Source organism: Corvus hawaiiensis, chromosome 17, assembly GCF_020740725.1.
Source record: "Corvus hawaiiensis isolate bCorHaw1 chromosome 17, bCorHaw1.pri.cur, whole genome shotgun sequence".
Lineage (NCBI taxonomy): Eukaryota > Metazoa > Chordata > Aves > Passeriformes > Corvidae > Corvus > Corvus hawaiiensis.
In genome coordinates, this window is record NC_063229.1 from 3122415 (window position 1) to 3147627 (window position 25213).

At 39.7% G+C, this 25213-nt stretch overlaps 1 protein-coding gene across 4 annotated transcripts in view; it reads right to left on the reverse strand.

The window, feature by feature from the left end:
- ITCH (itchy E3 ubiquitin protein ligase) overlaps positions 1-25213 on the reverse strand; it is a 59785-nt gene that overhangs the window by 32181 nt on the left and 2391 nt on the right. For 3 of the 4 annotated variants that reach the window (XM_048321738.1, XM_048321737.1, XM_048321735.1), the window contains exon 2: positions 819-909. In XM_048321738.1, the coding sequence (XP_048177695.1) occupies positions 819-888 (70 nt within the window). In that variant the 5' untranslated portion in view covers positions 889-909. Of the gene's footprint in view, positions 1-818; positions 910-25082; positions 25200-25213 lie in introns of all 4 variants that reach the window. The other variant, XM_048321736.1, reaches the window with a different exon arrangement.

Sequence of the window (25213 nt, forward strand, 5' to 3'; positions counted from 1 at the left end):
GATAGCTACAGCCTGTGTAACTTAGTGAGATCCAACCTCCCTCCTAGCCTAAAGCTTTCCCATCTACTTTTCACAGTTCTTTTCATCTCCTCAATATGCCTTTTCTGAAACTTCTGCATATGCCCCCAGGTCTTCACACTGCAGGTGCAAAATTGATGCTTCTAAACAGAGACCTGCACGCACCCCCAGCTCTCCCATTCAGTTTTGATGCCTCAGTTAAATTTTCAGAGAGCAAAAGCGAGAAAATTAAGTTTCAACAGCTGCTCTGTTGGTGAGGCACTACAAAAAGCAAAGCCTGTTATATAAATCCATTTCAAAACAATCCAGAGGTGTTCAATTACAGTGATAGTCTCACCAACACTTTTATTAAATTTTTTATCCCTTTTTTTATCCATTGCAATGGTGGCCATAAAAACATGTAACAAGGGAGAAGCAGTAAGTCAAATTTAACAAACAACAGTGTCAGGAAAAAGTGTTAGATTTGATATTATGCCAAGTTTCAGTAAGTGCAAGCAGTATCATAATGCACTATTACATTTCCAGAAGGACTGCCTGTACAACTTACTTAACAGCACCCAAAAAGGATTATTCCTTCCTTTTTTTTCTTACACAAAAATGTATCATTTCAAAATGCATTTTAGATAAAATGAAGATTAAAACAGTTGCCAAGTGATTATGGCCTAACATCAATTTTGACCTCTCTTGGGCTTTCTACAATGCAAAACTTCCTCAAATGCAACATAGTAAACTCTGTTTAATTGCAGAAAAACACTGTCACATTTCTAACCAGAAAAGACAGATAATTTCAGAAGGCTCACCAGTGATCTGAAGCTGTGATTTCATGGACAACCCACTGGCTGGTCCTGATCTGGACCCACTGCCAGCCATAATATTGGCTGGATCTTGAATCTGCATGAAGAGAGAATGCAAACATTTCAATACTCAGAAGCTCCAAAATTCATCTGGTTTTTGACATCTGGACACATTATAGTGCAAACAGACCCACCACACTTGTTTTCTATCTAGTTCCTTTCCATTCCCCCAAAAGTACCGAAAATCCTTTACAAAGGGCTGTCTCTATCACACGACCTGTAACTATTCAGGTTCTAGGAAAGAGGTGTTTTGATTTTGTCCCTTCAATATGCCAATTAATTAGTGAATGATGTCCTAATTCCAAAATTTGCTGTACCTCTTATGTCTAAAACACCTGCTTGTCTTGTGTCTTAAATTCTGGATAAGTTTACCTTCCTGTGTCAAGTACTACTTGGTTTTAAAAAATAAAACACCACAATCCACAAGCATAGCAAAAAGACTGAAAATAAATTATTAAATTAAAAAGTGAATTTCGAATTTAGAGAAACCTGCTTTTGTATCTTTTTTGTTTTCACCTGGTCAGATCAAATCTACAGACAAGGGCTGTAACTCTACAAAGCACTTAATTAGAGAAGGAAATATATCACTTTTGAAAGAGAGCAAGACAACTTCCAGTTACTGCACAACTTTTCTTCTTGGCACATCCCAACCCTCACATCAAGCATGGTCTGATCCTCCCAGCCCAAAGCAGCAGAGGTTCTTACTTGCAGTATTTGGTTTTGGGGGGCAGGCAAAGCGGACAATGTGCATCAGAGAGCTTCCAGAGAAATTAAATGGTGTACTATTATATTATATACAGACATCCCTCTGGAAATACCCAGATATCCCGTCACCTATTCATTTTTAGAACACATTTCATTTCACCTCAGCATCTCTCACCAACTGAACTACACTGCAAAATGAACAGCCTGTTGGATACAACTTCCAGACCACTCCCTGCATCCCTGTCATGCCACGTTCCCTCCTTTGTGTCACTTCCACACCATCTTCCCTGCTCAGAACCTACTGCAAACCATTCATGAACCTCTCTGGGTGACCCCTCTCTCGTGAGGCTCAGCTGCTGTGGCCAAGGAGATGCTCATCAGCACTGAGCCCACACTGCTGATCTGCTTTGGGCAGCCACCAAATGGGATCCCAACACAGAGCAAACATCACGTGCCAGCTCTCAAGCACTTTTCTGCACACAACACTACTTCCAACAAGGAAAGTATTAGCTTAGGCTGCTGCTATCTGTATCGTGAGTCAAAAGACTCAATTTATGAATTTACAGCTGATAACACCACAAGCAGTTTATCTAACCCCAAATGTGTTCAGCCACACCAAGCAAACCAGGATTTGTACAAGGGGACCAGGTCCCAATATGGCAACTTTCTTTTTGGAGGCTGTGATTTGAAGCAAAAGTCTGTGACAGTGACTGTGGAAACTGGTAATTCCACAGGTATTTGAAAGTGGTGAAATGGGAAGTTCTTGCATCCTGCAGCTTGCCAGTGTTCCCTATTGCAAAATGTGACATCACCAAAAAAGGTACTAATGACTTGCTCAAATAGTTTTTGGTGTTATTAGTAGAGTTCAGTGCTGTTTCTAAATTTCAATGTGAATAACACAAATTTATATCACATTAGAGTGAAAAAGATTTTAATGTGAGTATTTAAAAAGTAGCCTAAATTTAAATAATTTAGAGGGCAATTCTTAATTCTGCTCCTGTGACTGGTTGTACCAAACTCCCTGGGTATTCTTTACACTATATGAAAGCAATCAGATTACATCTAGACCAACACAGACACATTGGGTAGTCTAAAGCAGTTTGGATTTACAGAGGAGCTGCCAGTTCCCACCTGGAGAAATAACACTGCACAGAATACACCTGGGATCCCTGAAGGGCATCACTCTCAACTGAACTCCCACACTAAGCATTTACACCATACGACACTCATTCAGAAGCACATGTTAAAGCCAACTTTCATTTCTAACCCTGCAAATGCACTCACTGAAATTATTTTAGTAACATTTGATCATTTTCATTGAGAATATGCAGAGAAAAAATCTAGCAGCTTAACCACATCTGAAATGAGTGTCCTGCAAACACCCGCTGAGTTAACACATGTGGATGTGCAAATGTGTATGTTGGGAGACACAGCCTTCACCAACAACCAGCTTAAGGAAAATTCCAGGAACATACTACTGCCTGCCAAAACTTCTAAGAAAAGAAACTATACTACACATTGTTTAGTTCTCTCAGCTGCCAGAAAGTTTCTAATTATTTTTGAACAATAAAACCGAAAAGTCTTATTTTATTGTACTCTTGCTAAAACCGAGAGGCTGTTCACTTATGGCAAGCTCCATTAATTAACCAGGAAAAGCAGAGTACCAGAGAAAGAAGCAGGAAGCAACAATTTACCTCTGCCCTGCACTTCAACAGCCCTACCTCTCTTTCCATGTTTTCCAATACCTTGACTCCAGTGCCTCTTCTATTCCCCTTAAATGCCCGCTGAGAAAAGACTCCACAAGCGGAACCCTCGCTGGTTCCACGTCAAGCTTCCAGCAAGGAATAATCATGGAAAACACACTGCAGCTTTTCTCTCAGCTGGGTACTAATTTAGGTCCCTTCCCTACCATGCATGTATATACTTTATCTGGATTTTTCACAACTCATAGAAATTTAACCAACTTCTCTACCTCCATCTCCATCAGTTTTTAGCCAGAATGGATCAGTAATTAACAAAGTCTGTAGTGCAACACACAGGAAAATGGGAAGAGAGCAGGTGGAATTATATGCACCTCATTTTGTTAGGAAACAAAGCTAAAATATATTGATTAGCCAAAGAAGAATCCGTGGTGATTAATGAAGTAGACTTAGAAGCAAAAGAGAGTGCAAAAGGCGGTAACACTGTCAGTCACACATATGCAGCTAATTTCTATATTTAAACTTAATTTTTAACATTTTACTCCTTTTTATTTATGTCAGGCCTCTCCATACTTGTATTTGGACCATCACCCACCATACCACAGGGGCTTCACCCGGTTGGCCTGCTTGATCGCAGCGCATGTCTCACAGTCATGGATCACCTGGGAGATACTGTCCATGGTCAGATCCACCCCTCGGTCTCGTGCCCACTTATAGGTGGCATCTCTGCCCTGATGGCCTGAGGCATCATGGGCCCATCGAGCTAGGAACAACTCTCCCTTGTGTTTCCAGTCCAAGTCTACCTGTGACACTTCTATCCCCAACACAAAGTAGTTAAATTCAAGCAAAAATGTAATTAGCACGGGTTTTTCACTTTCCTTCGTGGGTTGGGGCCTCATGTTGGGCACCACTAAATTTGTGCCGGTTTGGCCAAATTTAGAAATATATCCTCTGAGAGAAGGTAGGTTACAACCACCCTTCCCCCACCAGGTTCAGGAAAAAAGAAACTTTTTTCTCAAAGGAAAGTGAAAGAGATAAAAACTGTTTATTTAACAAACACACGGGAAAAGGATAATAATGCTGAATAATAAAACCTCTCGCTCTGCTGAGAGAAACCTGGCAAAATTTCAGAGTCCATCCGTAGATCTCTCTCTCCCCCTCCTTGGAGCTGGGACCAAGGGCTTGGTGGAAATTCCTCCTGATATATTCTGATGTTGAAACAGTCCAGCAGAGAAAAAAGGGGAAAAAACCAAAGTACCAGGAAACAGAAGTTCAACTCTCCGTCTCTCTCCGGAGAAAGAAAAAGGAGCTGAAAAAACTGGCTGAAAGGCAAGCAGGGTGCTTTCCCCACTCTCGCTCTGCTGCCGCAGCTGAACACAGAGCCATTTCTATCTCTGTGTCCCTGAAAACAAGAAAATAAACTGCTTAGAAAGTTCCCTCTTGTCTCTCTGCCTCTCAGGCTGTTTAAAGGCACAGAAAGGCACAGAATTAATTTCTGGGCATGGGGCAGCGATAGGGGATACACATCACAAAGTCACCCCAAGATATTAATACACCAAACAGATTTTGTTTGTGTGTAAAAAACTACTCTATTAAAAGCTGCAGATGATTTCAAACTCAAAACCAGCCTAGGGCTACTTGTAAGCCTAATCACAAAATAAAAAAACATACACTCCTTAATTGTTGTTAAAGTACTTCCATCTAGTTTTATTATAATAGAAATGATACTTAGGAATGTGAAAAGCCAATGTCTTTATAAATTTAATGTAATGCTACAAGCACTTTCACGAGTTGAAACTCTCATTCCAAACCTGAGAATGCATGTTCAGGTTTTTTACTGCAGTAGAAAATTAAACACATCTTCATGGATATTTAGGGATTTGGTGTGGTTTGGGTTGGGTTTTGAGGATTTTTTGCTTGGTTGGTGTTCTGTTTTGTTTTTCTGGTTTTGTTTTGTTTTAAATTATAGTAAACTCCTATTGCCATTATTCTCCCAGATGCTGCTAACTCACTTCCAAGAAACCTGTCAGAATCTGAAATTTAGGAACATTAGCTGAAAGGTTTGAGAGCTGTGACAGAATGACTGGGGCAGTGTAATGGATGTTCAGAGCATGATCAGGTAAGTATGATTTTCTCAGAAATGAACAAGATGAATTTCGTGGCATATAAAAAGATAGAATACAGAAAGAGTATCTTCTTGCCATTAAAAAGAAACCATTCAAATGGCTGTCTGATTTTCTTTGGTGGCTGCATACCTACTCCAAGGGAGGTTTGTTTCTGTAACATCCTACCATAATATGTAAATTATTAGATAAATTATACTCAGCTTCATAATTGCATGCACCATTGTTGGTACTCAGGCAGGTTTGAACAAATACTGCTTAAAATAAATCTGCCTCACAGCAGGAAACTCGGACCACACATCCTTTTGGTCCTGTTCTCTGAATCCCACCTGCAGTGCTTTCCCAGCAACTTCCCCTTCGGCCTGACCCAGTGCTGCTGGGGCACTTTCATCCAAGACAACAAATTTCCACCACAGTTTACAGTGTGAGGGGTGTGAAGGAAGGAGGAGAGTGCAGCCCAAATGCTACGCTGGGAAAAAGGAAGGCAGCAAAGGAGGATCCTCAGTTATTTTTCTAAGAAATCATGAGAAAGCTGCTTTTCTCCTCACCCTCTTTAGTGCTTCATGGCTAAAGCAAAGGGAAGAGCTGGGGAAGAGCTTCTCATCCCACAAAATCAGGGAGCATAAACAGAAGAAAATGCTATAAACGTACCGAGCGACATTCAGTGTCACACCAATTTAACTTGGGTGACTTTAATCAGCACTGGAATTTATCTGGTAAAGAACCAACTTACTGAAGAAGGTAATTTTGTTTCATGTTTATTTCAAAGAACAGAAGACACCTAGGTGAGAATGAAACCCTGTGACTGTGTATTACACACGCATAGCTTTGGAAATATGTTGGCACATGCTCTTTATAATTTAAAAAATACTGAAATAATTGCGCATTGTTGGCTGCTCTAAGTCTTATGTTTAGTAATTAATTTTAAGAATAGGCTAAGCTGCTCTTTGCAGGTGATCCTATTCAAAGTGCATTTGCAATTCCAATAATGGAGAAAAAAACCTGCATAATAAAAAAAATTCTTTTAACATACCTAGTAATTTTAACAATGGTTTTGAGAACTTCACTATGTAACAGGAATACAGACTTTTGGAAAAAGCATAAAATATACAAAGTTTTGTTTAAAAAACTGCATGTAAAATGTAACATGTACCTTTTATCAACAGGTATGTGATAAATACATGCACTTCTTTTGTATGTGAGAAATTATAGAAATGCTTCCTTCTCCTTCCCCCAAAACACTGAGGCCTCTCTTTAAGTGAAGGCATGCATATTGTGGAAAAGGTTTTTCTCTTTAATGTTAGCTATAACTACACAGTGAGCCCAGGCAGACACAGGCAGTTTGGCAACTTACTTGCTTAGCAAATTTGCAGTTACTTTAACTGTTCAAGTCTCATCTTTCAAGTAAAATGTGGTTTGACAAAGCTGGTTTTAGTGGTTTACACTTTTTTTTTCCCTAAAGTAAGTTTTAAGGACGTGGTCAGGTTTGCTGAAACAAGTCGAAAGACAGAAAGGAAGAAACTGCTGAGTAATCAACCAGGGAGAAAAGAATAGACACAGATTATAAGAGTGTTGAGTACACGTTGGAAAGGGAAGCAATTATGAGGTTTGCATCAAGGGATATTTATATAAGGAACGGATCAGAGAGGTTAAACACAGAATGCAGCTTGGCTCCCTTTGGCCATTACTTTGTGAGCAGCACTACATCCATTCACCACGAAGGCTGGAAAATCCGAGCAGTCTGTGCCAGAATACAACTACTGGAATTTAAAATGCCTGAATTGTTTTTTGAACAAATGTGAAATACATGCTGGATCTGAAAACAGGCTGTGGGATTACTGAGCTGTGTGGTCCTGTCTCCCCTGCCATTAGAGCCAGCACATGCACAGTTCCCTGCAGCCTCCACGCTCAGGTTATCCAGGTACACAGCCAACATCCAGGCAGCTGCTCTGAGAGCAACGAAAGAGATCCTGACTGAAAGATAAGACTGGAGCCAATTCAAAACACAGGCTAAAAATGTATTTGTGGGGAATACAATTTAATCGGTTTGGGAAGCAAACCAAGTGGTATGACCTTCAGAGGCTGCAAAGAGGGACAAGCAAGACATATAAACCACAAAACAAATGAGAAGAGGTACCCAGCTTCTGGCCTGGCCCTATAGTAGACTTTCTAATGATATATCCTTGACGCTGAAGTAGAAGTTTCATCTACTGTCCTAAAACTGCATATTTTACTTTTTTTCATATCTGATCCATGTATACAAAATATATGATCCACTGTACTCCTGGCTCAACACAGGAATCACTTTCTTGTTACATCTCCTTACAGATGATCATTTTTGTACCCTTTCCAAGGACAGTGGTACATCAGAGTCAGAAGTCACATCTCTAAATCAACAGGTCTAATGCTACAAGTGAGATTATCTGAATCTATTCTCTAGACCCACCATTCTGAACTTTTCTGTTGAATCTTTTATTGCTATGAGCAAACATACCTTGTAGAGAACGTAATGGAGATGCTAAATTGAGATGAACCAAGTAGGGATGAAAACGTGCATGTATAAATCAGCTAAACAAGAGTTAAAATGGCTTTGATTGATAACAAAGAGCACTTCTTGCAGGAATAAAACTGAGGAGTGTTTGTGTCAAGGCCAGGATGCCTTCACTCTGATAGGACTCCAGCACAGATGCCTAACCAGCAAAACAGCCTGTGCTTCAAAGAGGAGAGTGCCAACAGGGTTATGTCACATCACATATGTCATTCCATTTCCTGTCAGCGCAACAGGAAAACATACTGTAGCTTTAAAGACATGGATATTCCAAATAAGGAAAAAACCAAGCAGCATCAGCCTTCACCAAAGATTTATGGAAGCTGAAGTAAGCCAGACTCTGAAGCAAAGGACTAGCAAAAAACAACTCTTGACCCCTAGAGGATATAAAATATCCATCTACGAAGTAGTTTGTTGTCACCAACAGGAACCCGAAGCACAATAAACAATGACAGATCTCATTAGTTCCATCCTCCACGGAGCACAAGAGAGACACTGGCTATCCCACCTCAACATGTGGACATGTCCTGGTGTCTGCGAGTACACAAGCGAGAGGACAAGTTAATGAAATGTGTGACAGGGTACAAGGAACGTGAGATTTTAAAGATAAATATACCACATTCTCTGTGATAAAGAGTGAGACTCTTTACCCTCTGAAGTCTCATACTGAGTTTTGTTTCACTGTTTCCTACGACCTCAATGCAACATGAATGATAATGACTGTGATACTATAATGATATCCTACAATGGCATCAAAAAATGACTGTCACAAACAGATTTTAAATTACAGCAGCAAAGACTAAGAAATTACATACTATCAGCCTTAAATACCTTTTCTAGAAACAATTATTTATGCAACAGTAATCCTCAGTGCTGATTCCTTGTTGTTCCTAAACATCTCCCACTTCAAGAGAGAACTGAGCATAGGAAACTCCTCCGAATCTGAAGTTTCTGCGTTGGAAATGCTGAAAAACCTTCACCCTGCCGACCAAAGCAAAGACATTGCCCAATGAAAGGCAGAATAACTCTGGAAACGTTCTAGCCAGATACCCAGTGAAACTCACTTTAACTTCTCCCTGAATACTTACTGAATACTGTGCAAATGGCACAGGTTAGAAAAACTGGTCTATCAACTTCAGCCTGAGGAGAAAAATGCTTCCAACACTGCTTGCAGTCTGAACTAAACTGTCTTCAGGCCTTCCAAACAGGAGACTTACAACAAAATTATAGAGAATTCAGTCATTAGCATTTCTCTGCAATGAGAAGCCTGCTTGTTAAACCTGCACCTCAGCAGAAACTGCTTTTTCTTTTTTCCACATACATGTAACGTTTGATTCTGAATAAAATAATAGGGAAAAGACACATAAAGAAATAGAACTGCAATATAAAAAATTCAAAGAAAAACAAATGTAATTTGACAGTTTTTCACACTTTCAACAGTACATCAGAAATTTCCCAACCACAAGCTGTTCTAAGACTAAAACAGAGGCAGGCAGGACAAAGTGATAAAACTGGCATTGCCACCAACTCAGGAAACTACCCAATGGATTTCCTTCCTAACTAGGAGGATGTTAGCTATTACTAACTTTTAAGAAATGCTCAAAGAGGGGAAAAAAAGAAAACTGTACATGATCATATGCCTTTTGCTTCATTTCCAAAAGCCTGGCAAGAGCAGCCACTGCAGAGAGCTGCACAGGATAATTAAAACCATTTGTGAAAACAAAGAGATGGTCTATTTTTATTTCAGCCATTTCCTTCTCATGGTACAATCATTTCAAAGAGGACAACAATTCATATATGCAAACCACTAAGCTAAAACTGGTTCACTGCTGTAATCTTCGAAATAGAGCAATATAAAAAAGTGGCTGGTTCTTAAACACCACCATTGGAAAACATCTATGAAACTTGGCATGCATGGTAACCCCCAGTACAGAGAATTAAACTAGTATTAAGATGACAGGAAAAGGCAGTGAAATGGGAATAGTTGTAACTACAACAACCTTAAACAGATTTTTAAATTACTGGATTTACCTGTATTAACTGGACATTAACTGGATTAACTCCTACATTCTACAAACCACTGCTTTTAGAAATTAATTTTGGCCTTTAAAATTCTTTGCAAAAAATCTTTGGTAATCACATAGTTTCAACAAAATACTGCACTGACTCAGAACTATGTTTCATTCTAATGCTTCTGTGATGAGGTTTCAGGAAAATTTCCCAGTGGGAGTTTACCACCAGAAGAAAGTTACAAGCTGGGAAGTGGAAGGTAAGCAGTTACCTTGCTGCCTGCAAAGCAAGACAAATTGCTTTTCATTCAAGAAACCAGATATTCAAGACTGTTCCTTTACAGCCGAGAGTTCCCAGGTGTTACCATGGGCTGGCAACACTCAAAGTAAAAGCTCATTTATAGGGGTCTGTGTTTTTTTATCTACTTCATGATGGGCAAAACTCTTTCCTAGGTCCCCTTTTCTGGAAGCTACTTGCAGGTCAAGAGTTTTAATTCACTGTTGGCTGCCTTTTTTCAATGGAGACCCCTAAAAGTGAGAGCACACAAAAGTTCTACTTATCAAACACATCTGGTTGAGAAGGCAGTGAGCACCTGGCAGCCAGCCATGGCTAACCCACCCCACTGCTCTGCTGTGACCATCATATTTCTTACAGAATGGTTTAAAGCAAGTTTAGCTTTCAAAACACAAACTCACAATCTGAAACCCACCAGGTAACAATACAGAGCAGAGAGTTTATGCCCTTAAAAGGTGAAACTCCTAGAATTGGGAGTGATTTGATTATATAGTGAACCAACTTCTCAGAATGAGCAATTATCTTCTATAGGGAAATACCCTTTTAGCATCTCCAAAGGTCCTCTGACCTTAAATATTCCTGTTACTAAGACTGTTAGACTGTTAATACAGATCTCTAACAAAAAAAAGCATCAAGTTGTAGCAATCAGAACATTCACATCTTGTAGAAATTAATTACAGCTTCCCCTCTTAATTCTTCCACTTCCTTGCACTGTGAACCATGTCCTACATGGACCTTTGAGGAAACAGTGGTTAAAGAAATATTCTGTGCTGTAACTTCAAGAATATCCTTCCTGAGAGAGGAAGACGACAGACTGAAGCAATGTAATTGACAGCATGTATTTCCCTAACAGGCAATTAAACATTTTATATTTCATTTTCAAAAAACAACAATTGCTATGTTTCCAGGTTTTTATAAAGTAAGTACCTAGAAAGTATAAACAGCATTTTTTCAGTGGTAACCTTGGAAGATAATTTTCTCCAGGGAAAAGCACACAGTGTGGCCAGACACTTCCAAGCAGTCACTGTTAAACTGCTCTGATATTAACCTGACCAGGTATCTGAAAACATTTTGTGCTTTCTATAAACTGCAGCTGCTTGATAAACACAACGTCCTACAGCACGCAGCCTCGGTTCACCCCAGTAACATCCCACCTGGACTGTAGGAATACAAGCAACACATGTTTTGTAATTCGGAGATCAGGTTTCCCAACGCAACTCACATTTTATCAGAAAGGGCAACTTTGAGCCCAAAGAAGCACTGAAGAGAAGTAGCACAAGGTAGTTAACAAAACAATTACCCAAAGCAATAATGTTTTATTCCATCTGCCCTATAAAAGCTTAGTTAGCCCTTTAGCCATGTTTAGCTTCAGTTGGCTCAAAGGTAGAGAGGCTCCTACAAAGCAAAAATCCCAATCTTGAGCATCTCAGTCAAATATTCAAGGTGGTGTTAGCAACAGGTTATTTTAGACCTTACCATGATAGTATGCAAAGGAATCTTCTGAACAAGTTTACCCAAAGTCCCTTCCTGCCTGTTGCTATGGGAAGGGGAAGGAAAGAATTTATCTGGAGGCCTCTGCTTATCACTGCTTCAGCTGCATGACACAGTAGTGAGAAGAGACAGTCACATAAATCCACAAGCTATAAGCTACTTATTCAAGTTATTCAATTAATTTTTAATTAGGGCAATGAAATAATGTGATCACCCAGAGCAAAAATACCAAGTCAAAATTTTACATTATTTCCCCCCCTTTTAGGCAATTTTCTTACTTATAGTCTATTAACTGATGACTGCCTGGAAGAAATAATGCAAATCACCTTCCTTTTAGCCCTCTTTTTGCAGTTTTAACAGTTTTCCTGCAGTGCAAGAAGTTCGTAGAAGTAGCCAGGAAAAACACAAATTAACACTTATGTATTTAAAACAAAGGCATTCATGGATTAAAAATATAAAACACATGACAAATCTTGAGAAGATGAAAATACACCAGAAAAAAACCCCAAAATATTGCCTGTTATGAAGTGCCCAGAAAATTAAGGACAAGGAGACAAAATACACAGAATTTGCACTGACTTTGAAGTCAGGGTACATAATCTTGTGACAATTTTCACTGAGGATGAGAAAAGCGTGCTTAGTTTAACTCTCAAGACATTTCTGAAGACAGTCGAAACAAGTGCCAAGCTCCATTTATATCTTTACCTCTCACACCCTTTCCATGTATTTCTGCTCTTCCCTATGCTGTGCATTTAAGCAAAACACGATCTAAGAATGATCTGAAAATCACATAAATGAAAATGTGTTACTGGAAGAGCACATGAGGATATCTTAAAACACGAACACACTTCTAGGAATTGCTTTTAATTTTTTTTTTTTTTAATTGGAAACAAACCATAATTTGGACTGGAAAGGGCCTCTGGGGGTCATCCTGTCCAACACCCTCCAAAACAGTTTGGAATATCAATGTTAAACCAAGCTGTTCAATGTCTTGTAAAAATGCTTACTCAACTAGGAGCAAAATACAAGTTATAATAAAGGCATCTTAGTAGATATTCATGTTTCAAGATACAATGACAACAAAGTGAGTGGCTCTGAGGCTTTACACAAATATATCCTATTTTACTAGGGCATAAATGTGCACAGTGCCTTCCATCCTTACATCTCCCTGCCACACTGCTGATGAAACCTAACAAGAAAACTAAAACATATGTAATATGAAATTACAAAAAGATGCATTCCTTAGAAATTTTATTCCTCTTGATATTGGCAATAATATGGTAAGATATTGCTCATAGTCAAGATTGCTTACTTCTGTCCAACAACTTCATACCATAAATCAAACAGCTTCACTAAAACCACTGGAAAAATCTAACAGTTAAAACAAACAAACCAAACATTGTATATAGCAAGATTTATTTTGTTACATTATTTAATTCTTAGAAGTGCAATCATTTTTTCAGTGTATGTTTGTACATTCATTTCAGATGGCTTTCAACTGAAAGACTGAGAAGAGTTTCCAAGCTAACTCCTTTGGAAGCATTCTCCTGCTCAGTTTTTTAGCTACTTCTTTAACACCTTAGGATGTGTTTCCCTGTGCCTTTTATTAATAACAGTTCATATAAATGCTTCCCTTATTCTCAGTTTCGGTGGATTTTTTTGTTTGTATCTTATTGTTATAAACATATATTATAATATTGGCTTCTTGCAAAGTATTAAGGTAGATATTATATAATGTTAGAAATGCTTTTTGCTGTGTAGATGTAGTTTTCTCTCTTTTTAGCAAGAATGTTAGCAAGTGTGAGCAAGTAAGAGAACCTCCAAGCGAACAGAGGATGAGGCCCGAGAAGCTGCTAATCAACACTTTGTCCAGGGAACAAAAGGGCCCAAAGGCTGCTTCGCCCGGAGAACGGGCGGCCAGGAGGGTCCGAGAGCCGCTATCACCGCTCTGCCCGGGGGGCAAAGAGGCCCAAAGCTGCAATCAGCCCTGACTGTCTGGAGAATTAAGAGATCCACCCTACCATCGACTCTTACCTAGCGGGCCCAACCCCAAGAATCAAAAGAAATAAAACCGCGAGGCAGAAGACTACGCATGCTCTAAAAAGGCGGAACCAAGGAGTGGCCATGCAGAACAGTTCCTGGAAAAGTTTGAATATGCATAGAGAACAGACAGTAAAAATGGTATAAAAAAGACTCACCTCGAGCATCAGGTGTGCTCTTGGCAGAGCGCCAAGGCACCCGGCCGTTATCTCTTTGCTTTATTTTATGTGTCTCTTATTGTCTTTATATTAAACCCTTTAAATTCTCACAGGAGAGTGAACCTCGTTTTTCACAGTCTTGAAGACTTTCACTTCTTCGTTTTCAAAACTTGCTCATATTGTACACATTGTACACATATTGTACAGAGAAAATTAAAATAAACCAATAAAAGCTGCATTTAAAAATAAGACTATTACCCTTCAGCTGGTATCAGCTAATTGCACTGTCATATGGCTTCTAAGCTTCACTGAGGGAATTACTTGACAAATCAGATTCCTATTTTCTTACAGACCCATTTTCATCTCCTGTACTGGAATCTTCGTAAAAACTCTGTGCCACACCTTTCAGAATTACCGCAGTCAACCTGTCTCTTTTTTGTTACAGCACCTTTCATGACAGCACAGCCTTTTCCAGCGCAGTCAGTCTCTGAACTCCCCCTGTACGGATTTGCTGTGCCCACACCCACAAGCAGGGCAGTGCAACAGGAGTGGGGCCACAAAGGAAGGTCTGCAGACCCAAAATCTACATGGGATACGTTCTCGGAATTTTAAGTTTGGAACAGCCCTATGGGATCCCACAGTCCCACACCAGCAGGACCACAGCTTCCAGTTTAATTTCATCCAAAAGCAACTCAGCTTCCTTGATCCAAGCTCATTTCACAAGTCAAATCAAGTGCAGTCTGTGAGAACATTCAGTGGATTAATTTCCAAAGTGCCCTCCTTGTCCAAATTAAAACAATTAAACCACTAATGAAGATTGTTTCCTTTCCTGTTCTCTCTGCTATGCATTCTGGCCCTGAGGAAAACCTCCACAAGTCTCTCTCACATCCACTGACTCAAGTTCACTCTTTTTGCATTACTTGTGTTCTCCTGCTTTAATTTCCTGCATATGGACATGAGGATTTTCATGTGTAACCTTGCTTGGCCACTTTGTTTCAAGACTGCCACCTTTCACTCAATTTCAACAGTTTCAGAGGATATTATTTTTCAGAACATTTTCCTTTTAAAATTACAAAAAGGAAATCCCAAAGTTTCTCACTCTCCATCAGTGGGACAGGTGTGCTTTTTCCCTTTTTCTGTGCAAAAACAAGGCTAGAAAATTGTTTCTACAAAACTACTAGAAAGTTTTAACTGCTGTGCTCTGGTCTAAGTAAAAATCGGAGTATTTTTAGTCAAATAGATTAAGGTTACATTTAGAGTATATGTCTATTTAACACAAATGATGAATGCTGTAGGTAAAAAAAAAAAGTCTGTCATAAAGCACAATGTGTTTGTGTCATCAAACAGGGTAACAGATTGTCTCCCTGAGGCCTAAGTGATGAGCCAGACCACAGAACCGCTTGTTTTGTGTGGAAGGAGGAGCAGTAACTGAGTACCACTACCTGTGTAAGCACAAATGGTTTTCCTTCACAAGGAGGATAAACTTCCAGAAGTATTAAGCATCTAGAGAGATGCTGAAAAACTGAAGTTTCTTTTCTCATTCATTCTATGCATTAGAGAAAATCAGTGAAGCCTGCTCTGTGCCACATTAAAGTGAGAAGTCCAACTCCTGTGAGCGACTCTCCACTTTCCTGGGACTGAAAAAAGCAAATGACACTCCTTTCTTTGAAGGAGCAAGAAGGATGACCCAAGAAACTACAGGCTGACCAGTGTCATCACAACCCCAGGGAGGTCAGGGAGCAAATTCTCGTAGGAGCCATTTCCAAACAAAATGGGGACAAGAAAAGTGATTTGTATTAGTCAGCATGGATTTATAAAGGGGAAATACTGTCTGACTGACCTGACAGCTTTCTTTGAGAAGACGACTTGGTAGGTGGGACAACACCATGTCCTACAACATCATCACACACAAGCGGATGAAGCAGGGGCCAGGCAGGACTAGGGGGGGTAGACTGCAAGCCTGCATGAAGGGCAAGGTTCCTGGGGCTGGGATCAGAAGTGCACTGCCCAGTTGGAGTCCAGGCATTAATGCTGCAGCCCAGTGGTACAAACTTGACCAGCACTGTTTAACTTCTCCATTTATGACCTGGACAACAGGACCCAGCTCACCCTCAGCAAATATGGTGATGGAACAAAAATTCCACACGGGGAAGTGCAAAGTTCTGTACCTGGGGAGGAATAAACCCATGCACCAGTAAAAGCTGCGGGGCAGTTGGACAGAAAACAACTCTGCAGAAAACACTGGTGCTGTTGTACATGAACTAGCAACATTTCCTCACAATAACAACAAAATAAAGGGTTGGCAGCATCCTGGATTAGGAAAAAGCATCACTAGCAGGATGAGGAAGGTGATCCTTCTCTTTCACTCTAATTCTAGGCTCCCCAAATCAAGAGTGACACAGATGTAACTGATGTGACACCAGCAAACGGCTATAGAGATAAGAAAGGGATTGGGAAGAGGTTGAGAAATCTGGGATTGTTAAACCTGGAAAAGAGAATGATCAGGAGGATATTATCAGTGTGTAGAAATACTGGAAGGGTTAAAAGGCTGAAGGCAGACTCTCCCTAGCAGTACTCAGGGATGGGACAATAGCCAGTGGGCACAAATTAAAATACAGGAAATTCAACTCAAGAACAGGGGATGGAGTTATTTATTTTCCTGTGAGGTGGTTGAACAGCAGAGAAATTGTCAAGAGAGGTTAAATCACCACTCTCAGAGTCATTCCAAACCTGACTAAACACGTTACTGACTGCTCTAACTGGCCTTGCTCTAAGCAGATGAATTTGGATCAGGCCATGTCCAGAAGTCTCCTCTAACCTCAAGTATTCTGTGATTCTTCGAGTTTCCTAAAACAACCTCAATAATTCCTGCTGCACCTGTCCTGCTCTTCTTGTTCTCTTTGGGTCTCTGTCTTGTAGCAGATTCCTCCTCTAAAGACACATATATCAAACTGGTCATATAGGTTACTTTTTTTCCAGAGGATCCCGTTCAGTGCATGGTTATCAATACAGCTTAAGTTTTACTAGTTTGAATGGAAAGGCACAGATTGCCTAAATCAGCATTGCACTTTCTTCAGGTTCAGTAATGTTCATCTTGAACATCACCTACTTTCATTTCTACAGCTTTTCCTAAGTCCTATACTGACATTCAACGCACAAGTGTACACCAGGAATTCCTTCTCACTTTTAAAAACCTACTTCCACTTCCCTTATTGCTGCTGTGTATTATAAGGAGCAAATCAATACAGCTTGAGTAAATCTCCTACATGTCCAGCACTATACAGACCCAAGAGTTAGCCAGCTCCAATTAATGACAATCAGGTAACATGAAACTGAAAAACATGCAAAAGTCAACTGGATCAACTGTCCCAACATAAAGATGCTACTGGACAGTTAATAAGCACACTGGTTTCTTGGTTTATTTTCATTTTCTTTTGTCCTAATAAGAAACCTCATAAAACATTCACATATCACTGCCTTGGAACCTGTGGTATCCCACCATTATATAAACAACACCAGAGATGAGAAAGTCATTAAATATCATGGCTGATACTCTGTTTATTCAAAAAGATATCATAATTTGTTGATAATTTAATATATTTTTTTCATTTAAACTTATATGGTTATTGTTTACCCAAGAAAATCTGGACAGTTACCTGGATGTTGCTCTGTATCTCTGCCATGCTTTTTTAAAACCACTGTCCTGGTACTTTCAATCAAACTAATTACTCTCTTTTACATGAAAAATATCCCATGTGTGACAAATTTAGGCTGGAGTGTCACTAAAGATGCTGATCCTCTACCAGTTTCTAAAAGCTTCTCCTAGGTGTCTATATAAATTAATCCAAATCTCTGTGGGAAAGATTGGCATTGAACTTTCACTTACGATACTAAAACCAAACAAAAATTATGCTGGCAAAAATCCCCACAATGTCTATACAGGTAACTTGATTTTGGAGGTATAATATAGTTGTATACCATAACATAGCTGCCTTTCCCATCAATGTGCTTTTCTACCACTTTAGCCTGATGACTTTCACATATCTACTGACTTTCCCTCATTTCCCAGTGCCTACATTTATCTCCCCTATCTCATTAATACAGACATACCCACACAGCATCACAGCTTACATTACTGCCTTATGTTATTTTCCAATTAAAAAGGTGGAAATAGTCAACTTTCATGAGCAAATTTCAGAAACTGCAGAACTTAATTTGATGCTTATGGGGAGAGATAAAAGACTTATCACTAGATATGTTAAGAGAATCACTTGAACTATAACTAATTTGACAGGTTATTTTGTGACTTGTCATTGGAAGAAAATCCATGGTTTTTGTATTACAGCTATTTTTAAATGTACTTCAAAGGCATTACTTTTGAAGCGTGTTCTGCTTATTGACGGGGGCAATTTAAAGGACACAGACACCAATGGAAAGAATGGTCCTATTTGACTGTGAATATTAAGGTAACACAAAAGTATAATGATACATTCAATAAAACTACATGCTTGGCTTTAGCAACAAGCAAAAGTAAGCAGAGTAATGCCCCTAATAACTGCTATATGAGAGAGAGGATAGTGATTGAGAAAGATACATCACCAATTGCCTGAATACTTTACCATCATCCAGATCCACAGTCACTGGGGAGCCCTTTTTGCAGCAAGGACCTGGAGAACCCTTCCTGGCAATTGGGAAAATCCTACACGGTGTGTCCACCCGTAGCTGAGGTCTACAAATTCACCCCGAAAGTGGGTCCAGCTTTTATAGGCCCAAATCAGCAAGTCCAAGTGACCTGATGATATTTTTAGCGCAGAAACAGCTGGATCTGATGGCCCACTCCCGACCATCAGGGGCCAGGGCTTGGCCAGAGCCCAGGCCTTGGCTGGGAGGGTTTTCCCCTAAAATACCCTACAAACAAGCCTCTATTCATGTCAGTTGGGAAAGTTTCTTGAAATGATACATTTCTTGCAGATAACTACACAAGGTTATACAGAGCTAGCATAAGCATCTGTGTCATTTATTTTTAGCTAAGTAATACTGATGGTGTTGGTCACATAATGCCCAGGGTTCATCTTGTAAGTCAGCTCTGGCTGAGGCCTGCTGCTCTGGCCTAAGCACATCAAAGTGTCAACAAGAAACACTTTCTCTACTGTAAAATAGCACAGTAAAACAAAATATGAGGCCACCACCTTCTGTTTCACCACCTACCTTGCAGCTTCGGAACAAGTCCCTTCAGAAGTAGTTACACATTCAGTTATTAACAGAGGACAGCATTTACAGAGGATTTCATGATCTCTGGCCATTAGTTTTACTTCCTATTTACAGCTCAGTGCTTGCTTCACATTATTTCCCCATTCCTTTCTCAGAGCTACATTTTATTATCAATGGTTCGTACACACGCTTAGACAAACCTGCAAAAAGCTTTTAACTCTGGGGAATGAAAAAAACCAGAAAGCCTGACCATTAAATTACCCAATTACCTGCAGTCATTACTAAGAATGACAACTTCAGCTGCCGTTACTGTTGTCATACATGTTTTTGTATGTTTGTAAAATTGTGCAGTTGTAATGTTTTTAAAAGTAGCTTTTGGAAAGACCTACCAGCAAAATGTAAACCCTGATCATCTCACCTGGAAGCCTCAAATGGAGCAGGTACAATTTCCAAAAGTACAATGCTGGTGTCTACATGAACCTAAACATGATTTTTCAGGATGTTCTGTGCAGGACTGACCAGCACACAATGCACCTTGTTTTAAGTGTCCAACAGCAGCGGTGCAGGTTTAATGAGTACAAAACTGCCTCCCTCTGTGAGTATAGCAATGAAGAGAGCCCCAGATATACCTTCACTCCTTTGCCCCCAAGAACACAGAGAAAAAGGCCTGTGGAGCTTTCAGGAGATACTGCCTATAAAAACTTGCTAAACAGATTGTCACTGTAGGTACCTGAGCAATAAACGAAACTGGAACAGACTGCACAGCTCTGCAATTCAGCCTGGCAAGGCTCATCAAAGAAATGATGAATCATTCCCTACTACCAGTGACAACCACACATCTGAAATGTGCTGATGACTTGAAATCTCTCAAAAAAGAAAGCTCTTTGTCACTTGCTGCTTGTACCTGCTTTAGCAAAGTAGATGGTGTAAGACAGTTCCTGTTGATTGACTCAGCTGTGGGAACAAGAACTGCTGTAGACAACGCACTGAAATTCTGACAGGTAACTCGTTACCATGGTATGACTACACTTACACTGCTAAGAAAAATAAGCTGCTTCTCTCAATATTCTTAAACAGTAGAATCAAAGAAACTAGAAGCAGAAAGCCAGTACTTGCAACAAAATGAAGGAATATTCCTGTGTGCAAAATTCAATGTCAGCTGAAAATAAAGCTTGCATTTTTCCGAGCTAAATTATTTATTACTACAGTAAATCCAAAAGATGTAATGGAAATTACAATTTCAGGGGAGGGAAGAAGTATTGAGATTATTTAAGTCAACCCTGAGGTATCTGAAAGTCTGCCACGGGTCACCGTCTTTTCCAAAACAGCAAACTGCTGCAAGCAAAACCTTGAGTTCCAGAGAAGTCGTCTTGTTTCCTAATTTCAGTGGCAGTCCATTAACTGCTTCCTAGGAATTTTTTACAAGTGACCAGATGGCAACATGAAAGTATAGCCATGGGTGGACAACACAACCATCCCAACCTTGCAAAATCTGACTGCTTGCTACATTCCAGCTCATGCCTCTCTGTAAAATAAAACAGAAACTGGAGGACAAAGGTGGCCTAGAACTGTACCACTATTTCAATATTCTCAACACTTCTATTAAACTTGGTTCTTCTGGGGCTGCTCTAAAATTCCTTTGACTTTTATCAAAACATAAAGCAGATGTCAGAAATCTCAATTCTTAAGAAATCTTAATTCTTCCAACTAAAGTAGTAAGTAAAATCCTCAAACAAAAGTTTCAGTCTTTACATCCTAGATCTTCTGTGTGAAAAACTGACAACTGAACACTAAAGAAAAAAAACCAAGATCATCTGCTAACAACAAACATTGACTGCATCCTTCAATTTCAAGGAACTCACCTTACTGCTGGGATACAACTGGAAGCCCACAGGTCTGTGAAGAAGCTTAGGACTAGCTCCTAAACCAAAACTTGCAAGTGAACTGGAGGTAACTGCATCACCCACACGTGTCAGCAGGGCAGCAGCTGCAGCTATCGAGCAGTGCAGCTGGGGAGTTCTCCTCCTGCAGCTGGATACTGCCCAAGGAGTGGGCCCCCCTTCCCTTTGACACTCCCCTGTCTCACAGTCCTTCCCTACCTTTGTGTCAATTCTAATCATAAACTGACATTCACTGATCTGTTTAACCCAGGAAATCTTCAGGAAAAAAAGCCTAGGGCCCCTGATAACTGCGAAACTGTGTATTTAAAAAAAAAAAAAAAAAACAGCACACTTTGCATGCCCTGGCAAAATATTCTACTCAGGGAGAGTAATTAATTGTGAACACACTACACCATATATCCACCCCTTCATGGCTTCCCTGGCCATGCATCATGTGGAAAATCAAAAAGGAACCGATATACTGGAGCAAAAGTACAGGCCCATAGGGTTATAATGCTGTGCAATGACCACCTTAATCAGCAAAACATCTTTACAGATACAAACCCTGAGTCTGAACCATGTGAGGAGTTCTGACAGTTTTCTTCTAAATTCTGTTCAGACACTTTAGCTTGCAATACATTAGAACATTACTGTGTGTGATTAGAAGTCATGAAGGCAGAAATACAGAACATGAAGTATAGAGTTTACTATTTTTAAAACAGGAAGTGAAATTCCAAAAAGCAAAGAAATCCCAGCTATGACACAGGCTTTCTCAGAATAGATCTCATCCCTATTATTACTGTCTGTAAGTCCCCTCCTCTCTCACCTCCCACATCAGCCACGCTTAACTATGAATTTCATTTTCTTGGTGTCTTCTCCACTCAAACACAGAGTTTATTGAGCAGCTCCCAGCCTCAAAATGAACAGGCATTAGTCTGAAAATATTTTCACCTCTAATATCCCCCTCAGGACAGTATTATTTTGTTCACATTGCAGATGTGAAAGCAAGATATTGCTTAAATGTTATTTTTTGCTTTAGTGACTCAAGCTCCCACTAGTGCCTTAAGTCTTGTAGTTCTGAGAGCCTGATGATGAGTGGAAAAGAAGGGAAAGGAGAAAATTATATGCCATGCCACACCTCACAGGGCTATGTTTAAAACATGGAGAATATCAAATAAACCACCAGCAATGTCAACAGGTCTCCACACAGAGCAAATCTACCTGCCCAAACTAGATTTCAGAACAGGAGTTAAATACCCTGATTCAATGGGTGCACAGAAGAACAATGAGAACACCGCTGCCTCATGATAGCTTATTCATTGACCTGAACTAGATTTGGTTCAGGCAAATGTTTAATAAATGCAGCTTTGCTCTGGAAATTGGTCTTTTTAATATTCACCAAATGCCTCACTGGTATAAGGCAAAAAAAGATATTCTAAAATCTTACTGGTACGCTCAATTTAACATGCACAAAGTGGAACACGCCAATTACCTGCGGGATTACTGCCTGTGGATCCTAGGTTCTATTCTGTATCTTTAGGTGATGAGCACTTAAATGGAATTAGAAATGTTACACATGGTGAGTATCCACCTGGAAACACAGGTGACAACTGCTTAGTTTGGACAGCTATGGAAACTTCTTTCATGTGGAGTGAGGCAATAAAAGTGTCCTCCTCCAGCATTTCCCTCCTCTTTCCTGTTAGCATTATACACATTATTCCCCTTCAAAAAGCTGGAATAAAACTGCTCTGAAGACTTCATCATTGAAGACAACACATGCACTGGGTCAATCACAGACATTTAAGAACCAAAGCAGCTTTGTGATCTTTGAACTGGTGTCTTTAATGTTCCTTCCAACTCAAACATGCTATGATCCTGATACAAAAAGCAAATCACTGCCACAAGTCTCACTTTTTATCTTCTAAGCTCACGAATTTTCTTTTCTCTCATTTCCTTTATAAAGTGCTCTTCACATGCCCAGGAAGTCTTAACCGAATAGATAGGAAAGGGTGTTGAGGTAAAATCTGGTGAAAATATGCAGCTCGCCACTTTCACAGAACTTAGCAAGCCTGGTTAAAGATTAGGCTAAATACGTTATGAACATTTTTATGTATTAGTCACCCCACTTCTTATCTAGTCTCTGAAATTATATACTTACAACAGTAGGAAATACACATGTACATATACAAGGAACACACACTTTTAGAGACAAGCCTTATTAAGAGAAATTAATCAGAGTGATCCACAGATCAGTTAATTCAGACTCTGACTAGCCAAAGTAAAAAAAAAACTTTAAAGATGAGGAATCCTTATACAGAACAAGCTCACTCCATCTAGCTGCTCTGCACGTACATGAAAAGGGCAGCACTGACAGAGCAAAAACCTCAAAGAGTCAGAAAAATAGAAAAGGAGTATTCAGAGCAACAAGTCTTAATCGATTCAAGTGTTTATGAAGCCAGCAGTGAATAAAATAAAATAAAAATCTGGGTATCTGAGCACTCTAACTGTTAAGCAAGAGTAGTGATTATTAATACGTAATTAAAAGTCAGCTAGCACTGGGGACTGGGGAGGCACTAAGGATGGATACTAACCAAAAGCACGTTAAAAATTAACACAACCCACTCTTCCATGTCTCAGTCCACCTCTTCAGCTTGCTCAGCACTGAGCTTTCCTTCAATTTTTCCACTGAATGAGGCAAAGCTAAAAAGGGTAGTAAGTTATGAATGACTTGCCCGGGCAAAAGTTCCACCCCAATCACGTGAAACTGAAGGGATCAAAGAGCCTATTTTATTTTTCAGTAAATGAATATGCTTCCAGTCACAAATTTTATACTCCTGATGGATATTTCACTGCAAATGGCTATTCATTTGATGAATTAATGAATAAATCAGAAGCAGATTACAGAACTGTCTTACCATGTCTTTTTCTATTTCAAGATCACCTTAACCTTTTACCCGATCTTTCTTTTCCTTAGTAATAAACTTCAAAAAGATTACTAGGTACCCAGCTAATACTTGGAAAGAAAAAATATGTGTGAAGGCTACCCTTGAAAGAAAAATAGACCTATAAAGAATAGAAAACTAAGAGCACGAAGATTTTATAGAGGCTGATTGTAACACACTCCTCTTGAAAGCTCCAGCTTCCGTATCATGGGCTAACAAATCCAGAACCTGAGATCTGCACACTTCAGGTAAAGGTAAGTCACCTAACTTTCACTTCCTGATTAGAAACAAGGTTCCACACAATCAAATTTGAACAATCCCCCTGAAGAGAATAGGCCTTTTCTTGCTGAGCAACACCACCATTTGAGTGTGAGCTTCAGAATCAATGATGTAAACGCAAACATGACAGGACTTCTGTGCCTGACTGAAACAATAGGCCTCTCCCAGCAGCAGAGCTGAGAAAAGTTCGGGCAGGTGGGTGGAAGGAAGAAATTATCAGTTCCTAAACAGGAGGAGTGTAATAAAACCTTAAAAAAAAAAAAAAAAAAGAACAGCAAAAAAGAACTTGCTGCCAAGTTTGAAAAATTATTTGAATAACCAGCACAACAAGATCTGGTATCGCGTTTCCTCAGAGGGGAGAAAAAAACCTGCTGTGTTTTGGTATAGTAAAAGCAGAAATTCCAAGCATAACTTGAGAGCTGGTCATATGAAACAGGGCCTTGGCTTCTTCAAAACACTCTTTCCCAGTTTGCTGCAATACTTTCATTTCTATTAAGTGTAATTTGCAATTCTTATGAAGAAAAATATCAATCCTTCAGCTCCAGCAACTCTGCACCACAGTAAAACCTGAGTGTCAGTCACTTACAGAAAATGACCAAGTCTCTATTGCTTTATTCTTCAGAGGGGAAAGATGAAGAACAACTACCTTTCTCTCACCAAAATGTGCACACAATTAGCTCAGCTAACAGTCCAACCAAGCCCAAGAAGGAATGCCTAAACTCTTTAAAAACACTCAAGTTATGAGACAGTAAAAGTAAATATCTAGAATACTCCCAAGCTAGACTATCATCATAGCTTGTCTACTTCCTCTTCTGAGGTGAGCACTCACTTCAAAATGCTTCTGCAGCTGGGCAAAGTACAGTTACAGCAAGGAACTGTGGCCAGCAGTCCTCTGGGTTATGCACACACCTTCACTTTCCTCAGTTGTGAGGGCACAAAGTAGTTCCTGCAATTACATGT